The 17090-nt window shown below is 36.3% G+C and overlaps 1 protein-coding gene across 2 annotated transcripts in view; it reads left to right on the forward strand.

The window, feature by feature from the left end:
* The window catches only part of PDS5B (PDS5 cohesin associated factor B), a 130571-nt gene that overhangs the window by 43986 nt on the left and 69495 nt on the right, over positions 1 to 17090 (forward strand). For both annotated transcript variants that reach the window (XM_054586541.1, XM_054586540.1), the window contains exons 7-10: positions 5862 to 5942; positions 10629 to 10769; positions 12951 to 13066; positions 15738 to 15832. In XM_054586541.1, the coding sequence (XP_054442516.1) occupies positions 5862 to 5942; positions 10629 to 10769; positions 12951 to 13066; positions 15738 to 15832 (433 nt within the window). The remainder of the gene's footprint in view (positions 1 to 5861; positions 5943 to 10628; positions 10770 to 12950; positions 13067 to 15737; positions 15833 to 17090) is intronic.

A 17090-nucleotide genomic window follows, 5' to 3' on the forward strand; every position in this document is an offset into this window, starting at 1 on the left:
ATAAAAGATAGAGAAATGGGAGATAGGCCTGTGGAAATTATATATTGGGTAGCCCCAAGAGTTAGTTCGGTTTTTTCTGTACCATGGCTCTAGTAGTGCTTAGTTGTCTTTAACTTCATTTGAAACAGTTTGTTAGATTGTATGGTGACAACTGTCATATCAGTGTGCATTAATAAAAAAAATCATCAAAGTTGGTGAATTTTTTGTAGCCATTTTAACATATTGAAGACGGAAGAAGACACGCAACATTTTTAGCATATTATGCTTTATTTCAAAAAAGTTAAAAATGCAACAAATGCAAATAAAAGATTTGTACAGTGTGTGGAGAAGGTGCTGTGACTGATTGAACGTGTTGAAAGTGGTTTGTGAAGTTTCATGCTGGATATAACTTGCTGGACTATGCCCCGTGGTGGGCTAGAGCAGTTGAGGTTAATAGTCAAATTGAGATATGGAGAACAATCAGCTTTCTACCACGTTGGAGATATATCTCAAAATATCCAAATCAAGTGATGAAAATCATTTGCACCAGCTTGGTTAATTGCTTTGATGTTTGGGTTCTACATAGGTTAAGCCAAAAAAAAAAAAAAAAAAAAAAAGGCTTGACTATTTTTCTGCATGTGATTCTCTACTTAAATGTACCCAAAACTTTGTTTTTAAAACAAATTGTGATGGATGATGAAAAGTGGGTACTTTACAATAATGTTGAATGGAAAAGACCGTGGGGCAAGTGAAGTGAACCGCCACCAACCACGTCAAAGGCTGGTCTTTAGTCAAAGAGGGTGACGTTGTGTATGTGGTGGGATTGGAAGGGAGGCCTCTACTCTGAGCTCCTTCTGGAAAATCAAATGATTAATTCCAGCTGAAAGCAGCACTGAGAAAAAAGCTTCCAGAATTAGTCAACAGAAAATGCATGATTTTCCATAAAGATAACGCAAGACTACGTGTTTCTCTGATGACCAGGCAAAAACTGTCATGGCCTGGCTGGGAAGTTTTGATTCATCTGCTGTATTCACCCAGACACTGCACCTTCAGATTTCCATTTATTTTGGTCTTTACAAAATTCTGTTAATGGAAAAAAGTTCACTTCTCTGGAAGACTGCAAAAGACACCTGGAACAGTTCTTTGATCAAAAAGATAAAAAGTTTTGGGAAGATGGAATTACGAAGTTACCTGAAAGATAGCAGAAGGTGGTGGAACAAAATGGAGAATATGTTGTTGAATAAAGTTATTGGTGGAACATGAAAACCAAATGAACTTTTTGGCCAACCCAACAGACACAGTGAGATAAAGAAAACATAAAAGATGCTAAGACGTAAAAAATACATAGAAAGGTCCAACATGTTTAATGGTGATTTCCAAATACCCAGGAGAGTGGAGAAGAGATATTTAAATAGAAACATGCTTCATATGTTGCAAAATTGATGAAAATAATGAATTTACGGGTTAGGTAGCAAAAGTGTCATGAGCAGAATGAATAAAAAGCCCACCCCAGGGACGTCTCGGAGGTAGCGCAGAGGGCCGCAGGGAGGTGTGCGGCGCCTTCTGGGAAGAGGCACGCCCCTTAACCATGAGGTTAAGATCGGGCTGCCTGCTGGCTTTTGGTAACAAGGACAGATGCCAGGTCATAATGGAATTATATTTTCACCGTGATAAAATAAATTGTAGGCAGGTATGCATATCCAGTTTGAGTGAAATTGAGACATTAAATATTCATTTGTTAGTAGATCCTTCCTGAAAGAACTACTTTGTGAGTACTTGATAAGGATGGAAATTGAATTTAAAAGGAGTGAAGATCCAGGAAATAGTGGTGAACAAAGAAATCCTCTAAAGACAAGACAAAAATAGCAATAATGATTATAATGATTAATTGAAGGAGTATTAAGAAAGTGATTTTAAAATACTGGATACAGGTAACATAAAATTGAATGGAGTTAATGAGTGATATGATCCTTGTGATGATCAGGAGTGTAGATCCATTGACCAACTCTCAATTTAAAGAAGTATATAAGTTAAAAATTTAAGAATTGCAATAAATGTAAATGGCCCAAAATTTACAATTTAAGGCAGATGATCAGATTATATTGAAAATAACCTAGCTGGTCATTGTTAATTAGAGATCACAACAAAAAATACTCTCACAAAAATGTTGAAAATGATAGAAAAAAAAGACTGCCAGGCACATAGTAACTGAAAGGAAGATGAGGTAGCTTGTATTAATATTAGATGGCAGTAGTTTTTGCTGGGTGAGGAAGGGATTTATGCCATGGGTTGATTTGCAGGAAGACATCTAAATTTTTAGGTATATAGGCTCAAAATATATAAACCATAAGTTGAAAGGAGAATAAATAGGAAAAAACTCAGTTTGGTGGGTGATTTTAACATATTTCTTAGTGATTATAAATCAAGCTGACCAATAGTTGATAGGAATATTGAGGATGTGAAACATAAAAGTCTATAGCAATCATACTGATTCTATCAAAAGAATAAATCATAATGGCAATTATAGAATATTTGGAAATGGTTAAAGTGATACATATTAAAACTTGAAGTAACTTAAAATGTTTTTAATTTAATAGCTAAGTGTTCATTCAGGAAGTTAAAAAAAACACCAGAATATGCAAAGTATAAAAGGAAAAAAACAACGAAGAACACAAACCAGTAAACAGAAAACACTGACATGCCACGAAAACCAAAATGGGTAATTTGAAAAGTATTAAATAGGCAAACCCTTGACAAAGTGAATCAGAAAAGGGGAGATGGTAATAACACAGGGTGGGCAAAAGTGGGTTCACAGTTGTGAGTACATCAAACACCAAGTTTATTCTTGTGTTATTAGTTATTGTATTATTTTTCATACAGACAACTGTAAATCTACTTTTGCCCCACTCTGCACAATTTTAGAATGAAATGGGGAGCATCAGACAGTAACGAGATCAGAAGACAGTTTTATGAACAATATTTTATGCTAACGTATTTTGAATTAGACAGATTCCTAGGAAGTATAACTTTCCCAGTTTGTTTCAAGAGAGAAAATACTAACCTTTAACCAGTAAAAAATTTAATTTATTTTAAAAGCTATCCGTGAAAGAAAAAAACCTTCTTTCCTAACAACAGTAGCAATAACAGCATCAGCAGTAGTACTTAAGCTGACCACAGAGGCACTTAAACTCATCACCAGGAGACTTCTATTAATCACTTAAATGGCATACAATTCTATGTTCAGCAAACTTTTTCAGGTCATATAAAAGGAAGGAATGTTCCCCAACTCAGTTTGAGTTTATAATCTTCATAGGGAAACTAGACAAAACTACACAACAAAGGAGAATCATAAGATAATATTATTTAAAAATATGTAATATAAATTCAATATAAAATAATAGTAGTATCCAGAATAGTATAAAGTAATATTGATGATGAGCAAAATGGCTTTGTTTTAGGATTAAAAGATGGAGTAACATTAGAAAATGTTAGCAATAAGCTATTTGTGTAAATTAATAGATTAAAGAGAAAAAATATGAGTGGGTGTAGAGAAGAACATTTGATAAAATTCAGCGTAAAAATATATGAAAATTCTTAGCAGATTTGAAGTAGAAAGGACCTCCCTTAAACTGGTAAGGATATGTATGAATAATACCGTATTTAATGGTGAAATGCTGAAACATTCTTCTTGAAGTTAGGAACATTGTAAAAATGTTGCTTCCACTTAGAAAAAAGGCAAGAATGCTATTTCTAAGCACCATTAACTGGAGGTCTTAAGTGGAATAAGACACAAGAAACAAAAGATAAGAGGATTAGAAAGATGAAACAAAACTGAAATCATTTGCAGGTGATATGATGGCCTGTGCAGGAAGTAGTGTGCAGATAAAAGTTTTCAGTATAAGACGATTCTGCAAGGTCACGAGAGATAAAAACTTGTTAGTATCATTTCAAAAAATTTTCATTTGTTCCTTTAAATAAAGGCTGCACTGCTTAGAAATTTTACAAAAATTTGTATGACCTTTATGTTGAAAATCATTATCGTTAACGGGAAAGTACAAAAGACTTAAATATGTTGCATGATTTGTTACTGTTTATGGTTTGGGAAACTCAGCAGCATACTGATGCCAGCTCTTTGCATATGAATAGATAATCCAATCAGAATAGGATAGGAAAATGGCTGTGTGTGCACGTGTCTATAGTTTGACAAACTGAGTTAAAATTCACATTGAAGAGCAAATGGACAATAATGGCCAAGCAATTTGGGATAAGAGAAGAAAGGTGTTAAGACAGTGCTTCCTTGACTAACAGGCAGTAGCAGACCAGAGATGTGGGCAGCAGTGGTGAATCTACAGCCGGGGGCGTGGTTGTCTGGGAGCTTCCAGGCTTGGGTGGCATGTGCCATGGGAGGGAATAGGGGGTTACGCAATGCATGGTTTTAGGGTAATTGAATAGTCATATGGAAAATAATACTAGATTGTTATTTCACACCATGCCTAAAAATAAATTACAGGTAGAATAAAGATTTCTATCTGAAACAAAAAGCAAGTCTTTAAAATTTCATTTGAACTTGACTTGGGGTGGTGAACACAGTACAATCTACTGATGACCCATTATAGATCTGTACACCTGCAACCTATGGAATTTTATTAACCAGTTGCCATCCCATTAAATTCAATAAAAAATTTATTTGAAAACATAAAACATCTTAACCACAGTGTGGAAAAGAATTTCTTAGGAAGGACATAAAGCACAAGAAAAATAAGCAAAGATTGACACGTGTGATCACATTCAGTGGGGGAACTTCTGTGAGCTCCGCGGCGCCCTGACCTTCATTGAAAAGACAAATACAGACTAAGAAATGTGACGGACATAATTGGCCAAGGTTTGGTGTATAGAATTTATAGAGAAATTAAATAAGAACAAGGGAACAACCAGAAGATAGAATTTTGAAAAATAGCAAAGATAGAATTTATAGAAAATAGTTTCATATATGTACAAGGAGTCATGTATAAGACATGTAATTTCTTGTCTGAATAGGGGAATGAGTAAGCTGTAGCATAGTATGTAGTAAAATACTAAATACTCGTTAGAAATGAATGAAATAATATGAAACAAGCATCAATACAAATCTAAAAATATGCTGAATGTGAGTTTCACCTCATTCATTCATTCATTTCCTGGTCTCTGTCATATGTTTAAACTAGAATATATGCTGATTCCATTTTAGATCTTTGGTCTTGATTCCTTCTATCATTATCAAAATCTATTCAAAAGTACCTTTCCTTAATACACTTCTTCTTGCATCCTTTTTCTTGTCATATGTTGCTATGCGTGGTGTCGTATACTTGAACCTGGCTGTGCTCTGAGATGTGCTGGAGTGAACCTGCTTCCCACAGTGGTCCCAGACTCCCGTCTCCCCCCCTGTGGACACCCTGTGTAGCAGCCCTGCACCCCCCGTTCCTGCCCCCGCTAGGACCCAGTTCATCCTCTTAGGGGGCTTAGGTTCTTCGAGACCTGAAGTGAAGCAGCCTGTACTTACATGCAGCTGAGCTGATTTGACTTTGGGACTTGATTTAAAATGACTATCTCCTCTTGAATCTACTAAACATTTATTGAACTTTTTATCTGGTTTACAGTATGTTATGAACAAGATAAGAAAATATAATTACCCTTGCTTGGAAAGGGTATTAGGATTTAGGAGACCAGTTAGTCTTAAGAGAAGAAAAGTGGCTTTACTGTCCTTTTTTATTCTATATCTTAGTTTCTCATTCATTTACCTGAGTGGCTTTTTTTGTTTTTGTTTTTTCAGTGGCTTTTTGAATACAGGCAGAATTTTGTTTTTCCTGGAGAAATATAATACAGGTAATGTTTTTATTTTTCAGAACTTAAACAAGCAAGCATATGATTTGGCAAAGGCTTTACTGAAGAGGACAGCTCAAGCTATTGAACCGTACATTACCAACGTAAGTCTCGCCTGTTAAACTCGTTGTCTGAAGAGTTACCCACAACTTCAAAGACTGCTTGCTAGAAGCACATTTTGGCAAGTAGTATGTACTTTCAGTTTTGCGTTGTGTTTAATCATTAAGTAATGTATTTTCTTTCTCCTTATTTAAAATTTTTCTTGGTTAATACTTTCTAGAAGGCTAACTCTCATTTTCCTTAGTCATTCCTTTGCTGCCTTCAGAGTGCTTGGAACTAAAGCAGCCCTTATTTTGGTTAGCAAAGTACACTGTTTTCTACAGTTAGAAATGTACTTAGAGAAAACATGGGACTTTTTACTATTCAAAGAAATTGTTTACAGCTTTTCAGAGATTAAGTAGATTTGGACAAGGGGAAGATATGAAGACCTAAAAATGGAAGGCAAGAACAAATGGCATTGATTGGGCAAAAGTGGGCTATCTTGCTTTGCCTGGAGGTAGATCCATTTGAAGCTACCTTTTCTGAGAAAGGGGAAGAACTACAGCGAAACAAGCCCTTTCAAAATTGTGCCACATCTACTTACTTACAGTTGACAGTCTCGTATTTATTTTTAGAAGATGTGTATTTCAGCAGGTGAATTCAGTTAGAGAAGCTGATGGTGAGTTTTTCTTCGGTGCAGAGCTGTGAGCCGTGCGGCTCTCGATGGTACCACTCTCAGTGCCCCCCGCCCCCCGGGTCCCCGGAGCGAGTCAGGACTGCGGCAGCGTGAGCCTCTGCCAGTGTGTGGCGGCTCTGGCTCCTGCCTGCTCTCCTCTTCCACCCAAAAGTTCATTTGTTTTTTTCCGTACAGTGGCTCTAGTGGCGTTCAGTTGTCTTTAACCTCATTCAAAAAAATTTTGTTTGATTGTATTGTGACAGCTGTTGTATCAGTGTGCATTTAAAAAATGATCAGAACTGAAATTTTTTGTGTAGCCATTTTAATATTGAAGATGGAAGAAAATACCCAACATTTTTGGCATGTTATGCTTTATTATTTCAAGAAAGGTAAAAATGGAACTGAAACACACAAAAAAGAGTTGTTTAGTCAGTGTATGGAGAAGGTGCTGTGAGTGATTGAACATGTCAAAAGCGGTTTGCGAAATTTTGTGAGGGAGATTTCTCGCTGGACGATGCTCCACAGTCGGGTGTACCAGTTGGAGTTAATGGCGATCAGATTGAGACATTCTTCGAGAACAGTCATTATACCACATGAGAGGTAGCCAAAATACTCAGAATATCCAAATGAATAGTTATTGGTGAAAATGGAAAATGGGTGGTTTATGGAAAGAAACCGTACTGTTATGGCCATCAACACATCATTTACATTTGTCATCTTGAAAAAAGTGAGAAAGAACACTTTTTATAATTATGTATGTACTTAATTTTCCTGAAGTTTATTGAAGGAGATTTTTCTTATAATAAATACAAATTAATTCGGTGTATGAAGGACACTGTGGAAAGATGTGCTTTGAAAAGTAACATACTTTAGATGCAGTGCTTTGGTAAATCTCAATTTTTGTTTCTGGCTATGGCCTTAAGTGATTCTAAGCACATGATGATTTGGGAAAATATATTTGATTTATAAATTGTTTTGGAAGGTGAACTTTCAGAAGTCGGAGAATCAAATTATATAATCGACCTTAATAGCTCAGAGATTGGCAGGGAATCGTCAGTGTTGCTTTCTGTAAGTTTTATGAGTCTTGGATGTTGGATGGAGTAAAGTGGTTATATTGAATGGGTTGAGTTTTTTCCTTTATTGACTTAACGGCACTTGGAGACATGAAGTGACTTATGTCCTCTGTCTCCCCGGCCCATTAGATGCACTAGGTGAGCTCCTCCTGGTGGTTATTTATTCAAATTGATATTGCCAAGCCAGGTGCTCTTTAGAAGAGCACAACTTCCTTTGACGCCTTCTTCCAGCATAAAAATAATAGTGTACCATGCTAATATTTTTTCTAGGGTTGGGAAATGAAAGAAACATTCACCATAGTATGGGGGTATTTGTTGGAGCTAGGTTCTTTGTATTATTCTCACAGCATTTGTGCATGCTTGAAAATATGTATACTAAAAATTAAAAGAAAGGTAAAAAGACCAGGGTGGGACCTCAGCAATCCCAGATAAGTCAAGGTAAGAGCATTTGCGGGGAGCAGTTTCTTACCACTCAGGCCTGAGTCCCTGCCCCCACACCCACGCCCGCTTTTACACCTTCATCAGACACTGAGCATGGCGTGCAGGCCTAGCAGAACGGTCTAAGCGCACTTTCAGTTATGTGGTTAATCCCAGTACTTCCTTTATTTTCTCCTTTCTCCTATTTTCTTGTCCCTCACCTTACGTGAGGGTTAGCTAAGAATTTTGCTAAGAATTGCTGTTTTTTCCCCTCCTTTTTTCCTTTATAAGTCTTATTTTTGTGCCTCACCTGTACATGTAAAATTACTGTCTAATGAATATAAGTGTCTTACAGAATAAAATTAGTACTGTTAAAAATTATTCTCAGCCTTTTGAACTTGTGTATGTAATAGCCATTATTCATTTATCTTCCCAGTAGACAATTAGCAAAAACAGAGGCAGTATAGTGAGGTAACCTTTTATTCCTTTTTATTTATTTGTGTCTTTTTCATTCTTATGCATAGACATACTCAAGTTTGTTCTTTATAGTGATTAAGTCCCACATATATAAGATCTAAGAAATCACTGTGGTGTTTTAGATTATTTTTTTAAAATAGAATTTGTTGTAACCTGAAAACTCAGAGAACTAAAAAATATATTTTTTGAAAAGTTAAAACAGTATCAAAACAAAAGTTACATAGTAACAGTTCATAAAATTTCCTGCCTGGATCACTTCTTGGTAATACTATTTTGGAACAGATCATTTTAATGAGAAGTTTCAGAAAATAGCACAAAATTCTTTTGCTGTACTAGAAAAAATGTTTCAAGGTCATCTTGATATAGGTAAAATTCAGTTAAATTGCTTGATCTTCCTTAGCCTCAGTTTTTGCATCTGTAAATTGGGGTTAATAATGCTTGGGGTGATGGTAGAGAATGTTATTTAATGTGAAAACACTTTTGTAATTAAAATTGAATGCTAAGGTAGAATTTATTACTGACTTCTACCTTACTCCTTTCATTAGGAGGTAATTGTTATAATTTCTAGTGTGAGTATTAGTTACCCATTCGTAAATGAAAACCTAACTTTTTTTGGAAGGAAATACTTAATCAAATCTGTATTTGCTTTCTCCACTAAATTGTGAGCCCTCAGGTAGGTCTGGGTTGTTTATATTTGTGTCATAGCACCTGTTACGTATTATTTATTCATGTAGCAAAGATGTATCGGTTACAGACTTTCAGGCCCTGGGCTAGGCCCGTGTTATAGGGTGGAGGAGGCGGACTTGGTCCTTGCCTTTATGGAGGTTATATAAGTGTTAATGTTTTTGATGGCATTTGTAAGCGGTCATGCCTGGGAATGAGGTTGGTCCGCTGGTTGGTGTTTTGCAAGTGAGCTCCCCCAGACTGGCAGGGCGGCGTGGTCGCCAAGGGGCTGGGCCTGTGGGAAAGGCCGTTGTTTGTTGTTGAGGGAAAGCAGATTGACCATTTTTAAACAGGAGAAGAAAATGTGAATTTCAACAACAGAGCCACTTTATTTTTAACCTAAATGGGAGTTTAACGTTTGATGCTGTGAAATCCTTTTCACACGAAATTGATAAACAAGGGGGAAAAACAAATTATTTTTAAAACCCATAAGGAAAGATTAGTAAAACAGAATTTGAACAGCCCAAGAACTGAAAGGAAGCAGAAGAGCTTCCTTTGGCCTTGGCCTGCACTTTCCACACAGAAAACCTCGTTAAACAGTGGCGTGTGCGAGCCGTCCCTGCGGGGACGTGAGGGCCGTGGGTGTGGCGCAGAGTCCTCACGGCTCCTTCTTCAAGAAGAGGCGAAGAGGCGCTGCTGCCGAGAGGCCCCGGTGTCATTTCTCCATATTTGGAAGACTTTAAATACAAAGCAACTTGACCAGTAGGCCGTGTGTCTTTACCTAGTTCTGAGAGTATTGTGATCTGAGTGTGGGAATTAGAGGTGGCTGCTTACAGAAAGTAAATTGTTCAGATTTGAATTTTCTTTGTGTTTGTGTGTGCTTTTAATTGGATTTTAATTAGTGCTATAAACCTCGTATATTGTGTATTTCACTTTACTTATGAGAATATAAAAGAAGACAAAAAGCATTATAAAGAGGCTTTGCATTGTAAATATGAAATTACATATTTTAAAAATCGAATTGGCTCATACTGTAAAGGCTCTTTGTCTTCTTTACTGTTCTCTCATACATGATTAGGTGAACAAGGAGTGATCCCTTATCGTTAAGAAATTTATCTAGTAGAATAATTAAGACAGTACAGGATACAATATAGTAAGTATTGAAAGGAAGAATAAAGTGTGTTTGGTAGGAGGGTGTTTATTGATATGCTAATTGATGAATCAATATAAATTACTTATTTTTCATTGTGTACAAGGTAAATTCTATGCTTTATCTTTTCATATAGCCCATAGTGGTTTCCTGCCTCCTGTGAGAAAATATTTTGATATGCCTGGTTTGACTTTGTATAAAATAATAATGAATTTAAATGAATAATAATTAAGATTTTAGGAAATTTATTTTACCTATGATGTTTCTATTAACGGTACAATTTCTATTCTAAAAGTTTTTTAATCAGGTTCTGATGCTTGGGAAAACATCTATCAGCGATTTGTCAGAGCACGTCTTTGACTTGATTTTGGAGCTCTATAATATTGACAGTCATTTGCTGCTCTCAGTTTTACCCCAGCTTGAATTTAAACTGAAGGTAACTATTCTAAAAACGATACGCTTCTGTCTACTGAATTAGCAAAGAGCATTACTGGTGACTTTTTAGTCCCTGTCTTCGCTTCCTCTGAGTGTTACAGGTGCCGTGGTATACTGCCGTTGTTTATTCGCGTGTTTGTGCCTTGCCTAGTTGTGGATCTCCAGTGCCCGCCGTGGTTCCTGACACATAGCAGCTATTTAATTAATAATTTAGAAGGATGGTATTTTCCAAATAAATTCTCACTTTTGAGGTCATAGCTATACACGAAGCTTATGTTTTCAAGGCACAGTTTATAGTGGTTCCCAAGACCCCTTGCTGAGGCCATAAAAAGCAGCATAGGGCCTGTTCCCCACGGCATGGGCGGTGGCCCGCTCGTCCATCCCGACTTGCACTTGCCTGTGCTGAAGGCACCGCTGCTCTGCACCTCGTCCCCCGGAACCGTTTGGAAAGGTGGCCCCGCTGCCCTGGTGTTTGGTTACACTGTAACCTGTAGTTTCCCTTGCAGGTGTGGGGGAGATTCTTTTTTCTTTCAAATTATTATAGGAGATTAAATAAAGCTGTTTATAATTAATGATCTTTGATGAACCCCGGTATACAACCCAGAAAAGGTCTTAAATTATTTCTGTTATATGGGTTGCTTCTAAAATTTTTGATTTGTATTTTTCAAAATAGCCAACAGTCCATGTTGGTAGTGTAGTAGTTCTTGTGTTATTCTTAGGCATTTTTTGGATATGTTTCTTGGGTAAGCCATTTAATTCACCTGCCTCCCTGCCCCGCTTTTTTCATGTCTTTAGCAATTTTGATGCAGCAGTGTCAGGCATACCTTTAATTATTTGTCAGTTTGATTTTCTCTAATAAAAATATTGAATACTCTAAGAAATAAAAAAGGGATTGTCATCCCTGCTTCCAGCAAATGTAACATCTAGTATGAAAGGAAGAGGAAGAATAACCCAGATTTAATAAGAGGCCAGATACCATAAATGTCACAAAAGGCACAGAGAACATACAGTCTAAGCCAGTGCTTTGCAGTGTGCAGAAGCAGGTAGAGGTGGGAAGGGGTCGGGCGACTCGGTGGAACACAAGGGGTTGTAGCTGGGCGGTGGCGCGATGCCCAGTTAAAGCGCCCGGCTGCAGGTTGGAGCCCTCAGCTGCGGGGCCCTAGCAGACAAGGAAATGGCCGGCCGTTAGGCCCGACCGGTCAGTCAGAGGTTCGGGCCTAGCGTTCAGGCATCAGTTGCTTTTTTGTTTGTTTTGGGGTTTTGTGTGTGTGCACGCATTTTTTTTTTTTTTTTTTAATACAGCCTTAGAGGTCATTCTAACGGTTAGCCAGAGTTGACAAGTACTTCCATAGAAGGATCAGGAGAGAGGTAACAGAAATGAATTAGGTCATATTATGGGAGCTCTTAAGGCATGGCTGAAGCATTGGTTTTAACAGATTTTTAAAAAATTGTACACTGCTGTCCATCACACCTTGCATATCAGTGCTTTTTACTATTCCCAATTATCACATTTTATGTTCCGTTTTAGCGCTGTGCTGGTTGAGTCATTTAATCATTGTCATCTGTTGGAGGTACCAAAATCAATAGTGAAATGGAATTTGCACCCCCAGGGTGCCCACAATACAGTGTAGAAAGCAGGCATTTTAGTTTTTGCACGTGCAAGGCTTCACCAGAGCATCTGGCTCCCTCACGAACCGGGTGCACGAGCGTGGACGCCCTCCCCGGCTGGTGGACTGCGGCACAGACCTAGTTCTGCGAGCGGCGCAGCCGCCCGCCGCGTGGGGTCCCCTGTGTGCCGGGGCCTGGCCTCCCCCAGAGTCTGCTCTTGAAAAGCACAGCGCGCCGGGTGGGGGTCCTAAGCAGGGTCGAGGCAAGTTAGGTTTTGAATTTGACTCTGAATGAAAATAAGCCTCAGTTGTGCAGGGTGGGGGGCTTCTGACATTTACTCAAACTTTAGAATGTTATTTTCATGTAGGGAGCACTGCTTTCATGTAATTTGAGATGAGTAGAGCTTTGAAGATTTAATTTTATGTAAAGTCTATTGAGCATTTTTATGTATGATATTTTCATCTGGAGTTTATGAAAGGTTTTCTGTGCTATTGGAGGATATGGGAGCCATTAGAAAATCATTCCGGGTGTATCTGCCCCATGGTTTTAAGGCCGTGGTTGTCTTCTCTTTCAGAGCAACGATAATGAGGAACGGCTGCAAGTAGTTAAACTGCTGGCAAAAATGTTTGGGGCAAAGGATTCAGAATTGGCTTCTCAAAACAAACCTCTTTGGCAGTGTTACTTGGGCAGGTATATGATTTCGCTGTCTTGTTTAAAAGTAATGTATGTTTATATCTACTTAAGCTAATATATTTAAAACACCATCCACAGTCAGGATTGTTTTCTGAAATCATTAAAATGAAGATGTTTTGGAATTTTTGAATGCTGATAGTGATTGATCGTATTTATAATGTCCCTTTTTCTTTTCATCTTATTTTGTCCTCATTAATGTTTAGAACATGGTACATTTAAAAAGTTATCTCACCGAGTATTATACTCATGGAATTAAGGCATATTATTTCATAGCAGTGATTAACTTCAACTAAAATTTCATATTGTGAGGTGGCCCCTCCACAAAAAAATTGTGCTCACTGAGATTGTTTTGCGATACGCACTGTAAGGGCATTCACCGGATGATGGGTGAGTGGCTGTGTATGTTCCACCTCCCAGCCTCCTTCCTCCACTTCTCATTGAAAGAGATGGTACCCTGGGTCCCTTGTACATTTTCAGGAATCCGTGGACTTCCTGAAATTGGTTGCCGAATTTTGAGTGTGTTAATTTATTTCTCTTTTCTGTGAGAGGGATTCATTACTTCACGTTTTTCGAGGTATCCTTGACCTCGGATATTACCAAAATCACTTCACGTGCCCTGGCTGGAGCCTGCTTTGACTCTGGGGATAAAGGAGGGTTTTTCCCCCTCCTCAAGTTACCTTCATAACAGATAAAGCAATTATTTGTTTATTTGTTATAAATAAACAAATAAATAGGATTTAAAGACTCTGAAATCTGTTGTTTTTTCCTCCTGTACTAGAGTATTTCTATTTTAGTTACCACTTTTTTCCCCAATCTCAATTCCAGAACTGTCAGTGAATTATGCTAAATTTTAATCTTTTAGTTTTTTTCCCCTAATTTGTTAAATGATGAGTTAAGCCTTTATAAGTACTTATTAAGTGCTAACTTTTTAATTAGCTTTATCTCTTATATAGACCAATAGCATTTAACAGGTTGCATTAAACTAACAAATACTAGCCCATTGTCATTTTGAGTTTTATTTCTGGGTTTGTTTGTTTTTTTTAAAATACAGTGGAAAGTTCTTGTGTAGTAAAGCAAAAACATTTTGCAAGTGTAATTACATTATGACATTCAGTTTAAAATCTATTTTATATAATGTGTTGTAACAAAAACACAGTTTTTACACATAGACATTCAGTATATCTTCACATCAGGACTTGGATTACCTAACTTTATTTAACAGGTTTTTTGGAAGAAAAGGCGTAATTTAAATTTATGCCATCTTTCTATTACTTTGTAATTTCTTTCTTTTAATATTAATGACATAAAACCCCTACATTATTACCAATTTTAAGGAGCTAGAATATTTCTTAAAGAGGTGTTATTATATTTATTATGGTTATATGACACATTTTATTGAGAAATGGTAAAATATACCTGGATTCAAAACACTCAAGAAATTTTATATGAGACCATAGTCTAGATTTTGTAACTTTTTTTTTAGTGTGCTTTATAGAACAGCTTTTTTCCTAGTAATAAGCTGTTATGAGTAATTTATGATTTTGAAGGCTTTTGTTTTTCTCTTTTATAATGCTGAATTTTGTATGTTACAGTATTGGGCAACGGAAGACTTGGAAATCTTTGATTTTATACAGTTAAGCCATGAAGATAGCGAGTGAAAAATTCTTGCTTCATTTTAGTGCTTTTGTTGTTTCTTAAAAAGTTGTTGTTTTTGTTTTTTTTTAAAAGAAAAATCAGTTTTGCAGTTCCTCATGAACTAGCGAATGTGTATAGGCTTTGAACATAATGTATAGAGACAGGTAGGTATTAGGCGTTTCATGACGGAGGGACACAGTGCTGTGAACGGGCCAGTCTTCCTTACGAATGAACCGGAATGGGATCATTTTCATATGACCATAGTCACATGAACTTAGGCTTTAGGAGAGCGGGGAATCTGACCCGTTAATTGACATCAAAGTTACAAAAATTAAAATTATAATTGGGAAAACACAACACACAAACACAAAACAGTTCCTTCACCAAATAAATTATGAGAGAAAAAAGAAATGGAGGGAAAATATGAAATTAAAAAAGTACTTAGATGACATATCAACCAAAGAGTTATAATTTTTTAAAGGTACATACTATTTACATTTCCATGTAAAAATTGGCTTCCATATCATAATTGTGATGGTTAACTGGGCAGGGCTAAATTTGGGCATGGTTTTAGAGTCAACGTAAAATAATACTGGGTTTCGTACGAGGTCTGCTACACATTTGTGAATGCCCTGTATTTAAGGAGGAATACCGTGAGGGAAAGTTTTCTTTCAGACACAGTATGGCAACGCAGGTATGAACTATGTAGACACATTATACTTTCATTAAATATGTTTGAAAGTATAAACTTTTAGAAAAAATTTTGTCACTTAAATTCTTGTATTTATGCCAAATGTGTAATGTTCCTTAAAAGTACATAGTTCTCATGGAGATTGTCCTAGTTTGATAAGGAGCTTTCAAAGCATTTAGTACACATGTAGTTTATAAAAAACTTTGATAAATTGTCCGGCTCCACCTAGAATTACCTACATAGATTTTTCTTTTGAATAAAGGAATAGGTATAATTTGGTTGCAGATTAAACACATTTGTTTCTCTGGTTTTAAAGATCACTCTGCCTTTATATTTTATCAGGTTTAATGACATTCATGTACCAATACGCCTGGAGTGTGTGAAATTTGCCAGCCACTGTCTCATGAACCATCCTGATTTAGCAAAAGACTTAACAGGTACTGTGTGCTCATCACAGCGCATACTTCTGGATGCTCTTTGGTGAAAAAACTGGTTCTATATATTGGGGAGAAAAAAAACCACCTTTTTTTATTTGTTGTTGTTGTTATAGGTAAAGTCTTGTTTCAGTTCGTCATCATTAGAATTATTCTCTAAAGCTGGAATTTTTACCTCCTAGTGCTGACCGAGGCTACAAACACCTATAAAATGTTGATTATTTCAGAGATGAGATTTCAATTTGAACACATTTTAACTTTGAATAAATTCTAAGACTGACATTTTCCAATATTTTGAGAACTTAAGTGAAAGACATTAATCTGTAAATTAATTTAACCATCCTAAAATGAAAATAAGGTTTTTGAAATATGTATAAGGCAGTTCAGAACTTTGTATTTATGTAGCAATGAGAATGTCATTTATTTAACTATTTCTGTTAAATTTTTAAAAATTATGAATAGTTCAGAAAATACAGATGAATATAACAGGTACTGTGTATTTCTCAGAAATGTTAGTGTTTTCCTGTGTTGGCTTAAGATATTTGAAAAAGGAAAATAAATTTTAGATTTTGTTACAACGCCCCTCACAAAACATCCTTCTTCCTTCTTCTGCAGAGGGCAGCCGCTCTCTTCAGTTTGCTTTGCATCCAGTTCATGTTTTTCTATCTATGCTGCGTGTTTCTCTCTCCATAAATTATAAATAGTATTATGTGCTTTAAAAGTTTTGTTTAAATATCATTTGAATTTAATATAGTTGATCTTATTCCTAATATCTTATTTTTTGTTCTATTTTTCATGTTTTTTCTATTTTTCTCTCCTGCTTAATTAATTTTCTTTGTACTCATTTTTTTTCTGCATGCACTTGGAGGTTAACATTCTCTTTTGTGCTTTTAGTGCATAATAGGTTAATGAAGTCTATAGAGGTAAATAGAATTCTCCACCTTCTTTCTGATCAATCAAGAACCTGTGAAAGCTTTAATTCTAAATACTCTTCTCTTAATGTCACACTATTGCTTGTTATTTATTTCCTTTTTTTTAAACTTTACCAACTTGTGGTGCATTTGTAACTGCTTTTTTATGCAGTATTTGCTCACAGTTGCTTCTTAAATCTTCTGATAAAAATCAAAATGTAGCTTTTAGTAATATTTTTAACAACAGATTGTCATAGTAATGCTTTCAGGTTTTGTTGAAGTCCTATCAACTTTGAACAGGGGGCATTTATCAGCCTCGTCTGTGGGCGGGGATGGAGGTGATACCACGC

The sequence above is a fragment of the Pteronotus mesoamericanus genome, unplaced genomic scaffold, assembly GCF_021234165.1.
Source record: "Pteronotus mesoamericanus isolate MK-2021 breed Mesoamerican mustached bat unplaced genomic scaffold, CSHL_Meso_final contig_94, whole genome shotgun sequence".
Taxonomy (NCBI): domain Eukaryota; kingdom Metazoa; phylum Chordata; class Mammalia; order Chiroptera; family Mormoopidae; genus Pteronotus; species Pteronotus mesoamericanus.